This window comes from Pongo abelii, chromosome 1 (genome assembly GCF_028885655.2).
Source record: "Pongo abelii isolate AG06213 chromosome 1, NHGRI_mPonAbe1-v2.0_pri, whole genome shotgun sequence".
In the NCBI taxonomy this organism is placed as follows: domain Eukaryota; kingdom Metazoa; phylum Chordata; class Mammalia; order Primates; family Hominidae; genus Pongo; species Pongo abelii.
The window spans coordinates 192649348-192651741 of record NC_071985.2 but is presented as its reverse complement, the minus strand read 5'-3'; the positions used below and the strand labels follow the sequence as shown (position 1 = coordinate 192651741).

The 2394-nt window shown below is 65.8% G+C and overlaps 1 protein-coding gene across 1 annotated transcript; it reads right to left on the bottom strand.

Moving 5' to 3' along the window:
- Positions 1 to 605: 605 nt before the first annotated feature.
- On the bottom strand, positions 606 to 1980 carry CITED4 (Cbp/p300 interacting transactivator with Glu/Asp rich carboxy-terminal domain 4). Its single transcript, XM_054537417.1, has 2 exons — positions 1855 to 1980; positions 606 to 1695 (listed from the first exon to the last, which is right to left on the bottom strand). Exon 2 carries the CDS (start codon positions 1676 to 1678, stop codon positions 1124 to 1126), a length of 555 nt encoding a protein of 184 aa, XP_054393392.1. The 5' UTR covers positions 1679 to 1695; positions 1855 to 1980; the 3' UTR covers positions 606 to 1123.
- Between the last annotated feature and the right edge of the window lie 414 nt (positions 1981 to 2394).

Genomic DNA, 2394 nt, shown 5'->3' with positions numbered 1-2394 from the left:
CTAGAACTCATCACAGTCTTCCTTGCAGCAAGATTAGTTTGTTTTCAGGTCTGTCACCCGCCTCCTCCCACCTGGGCTGTGATTCCATGAGAGCATGCACCAGGTTGACACAGGGCCTGGAATAAAATCAGCACCAATTTGTAGAATAATAATTGCCGTCACTTACTGAGAACTGCCCAGGTGTTTGGCACTGTGCTAAAGGCAGCATTAACTACCTGAGGAGACGGGGACCATCTCCCTCTGGGAAACAGCCTCAAAAATCAGAACGAGTGGTGTCTTGGGCAAAGGAGAGAGTCAGGATCCAAAGCTAGGCTGTCTGAACCCGGTGCCACCCAGCTCCTCTCTGGCAGAGCACCAAGCTCCCCCCACCCTACCCTATGAGCTGGGAAGCCCAGTGGGTTACCCCACCACCCAGTGGCAGCCTCTGCCCTCCAGGTTGTGACATAACAATTGCACAACCCACGAGATACTTTTGAAAGAAACTGTCGGTTTCCTCTCCTGGGCACTGCGGCCCCCATGCCATCCAGTGTCTTCAGCAGCCTTGGGACTTTGGAAGCTAAATATAGTCAGGGCTCGGGGTGATAAGGAAATGAAAACGGCAAGACTGTAAAGTGACCCAGTTTTATTTTGGTTTTGGAGGCCAGATAGGGCATTGCTCCACGGGTTCGGGCTGTACAACCTTCCCCTCCTTGAGGTGGGAGGCCCAGCAACCACAGGGCCCAGGCAACGGGGTGGAAGGCTCAGGAGATGGTGGCTCTGGGGACCCGATCCCGAGGAGAGAGGGGGCAGCAGGAGAGGCCTGCAATGGCTCAGATTGGGGGAAGAGAGGCGCGAGGGGGAGAGGACACGATCCAAGAACCAGAGTCCGAAAGCTGAAGCTGGTCCAGTCTCTTTCACTTTACGGCCGAGGCTGGGCTCAGAGAAGTGAAGCCAAACTGTCCTCCCGCAGGAGGCAAGGCCTGGAGGGACGCCAGGGTCCCAGTCCGGTGCCGGGCCCGGCGCACACAGCCGCCGCCTCCACCCTCGCGGAGGGCGCGCGCGGGGCCCAGTCGCTGGGTGCGGGGTCCGGCGGGCAGTCGGGCCCCTTCTCCTCTCCGGCACGGCGGGCGGGCGCCGGCCGCGCTCAGCAGCTCACGGAGCCGGCGGGCGGCGCGGACCCCAAGTCCGAGAAGCAGTCGAACTCGCTCTGGCCCAGGAAGAGCTCGGGCAACTCGCGCACGCGGTGCAGCCCGAGCTCCAGCTCCAGCGACGTCAGCGCCTCCTCGTCGATGAGTTCGGCGTCCATGCCGCCCAGGGCGTGCGCGGGTGGCGGCGGGGCTGCGGCGCTGGGCGCCGGCTGTGGGCCCGGGGAGCCTCCCGGGGCGTTAGGGGGCGCGGCCGCGCGGCCGGGGTACGGCGTCGCCACAGGCTGCAGGTGCGCGCTGCCGGCGGCCGGCGGAGGCACGGCCGGAAAGGGCTGGAAGGAGGACGGCGGCCCGAAGGCCCCGTACGCCAGGGCCCCGCGTTGGGGAGGCGGCGGCGGCCCCAGCGGAGCCCCCCGCGGCCTCAGCCCGTTGTCCAGGCCCGGGCCCGCGTACGGCGGCAGAGTCCGGAGCGCATGAGGGCCATGGGCGGCCGCGGCGGACGGCGACCTCTGCACCAGGCGGTAGCCCTCGGCGAGCATCAGGTGGTCGGCCATGGCGGCGGGCCGGCTGCCTGCGGGGAGAGCGCGCGGTGGTCAGCGCCGGCTCCCCCGGCCCGGGCCAGCGGCTCCTCTGCGGCGGGAGACCCGGGCACCGTGCGGTCCCTACAGCTCGGCCGGGCGGAGCAAAACCAAACCCGACTGGTGCCCCGGCCCAGCCCACTACTGCGCACCTTACGACCGCAGCTCCGGGTCACAAACGCCCGCACTCTGTAGAGCTCCGAAACCTCCCCGCCGCGTACCCGGGCTCGGCGTATTCTTATATCCAGAGGCGGGGCTTCCCCGCCCTCGGACGCTCATTGGCTGGGCGAGACGCTTCTGGGTGGGCCGCGCACGCCCGCATCTAGGTCTTGGCCCCGCCCCCCACTGGAACCCCGCCCCTTAGGACCCTGGCCCCGCCCCAGGCTCTGAGCACCGCCCTGGGGCGGGGTATTTGGCACTTTCCGAGGGATTCGTTCTGGCCTTCAGGGCTTCGGAATCGGGCTTGGCTGGGGTCGAGCTTGAACTGACCAGAAGGTGGGGTGGGAGGGCCAGAGTTTTAGGCCCCCCAAGAGCTGCAGGATGTCAGGCCTACGCAACCTTTTAACTTTCCAGATAGAGACCGAGGCTCTGGCGGAAGAGGCTTCCTGGAAATACACAGCAAAGCCTTGATCAAAGTGAGACTGCACAGCTAGCTACACAGGGCGCATGCACCTTAGCGGTGCAGGATCCTC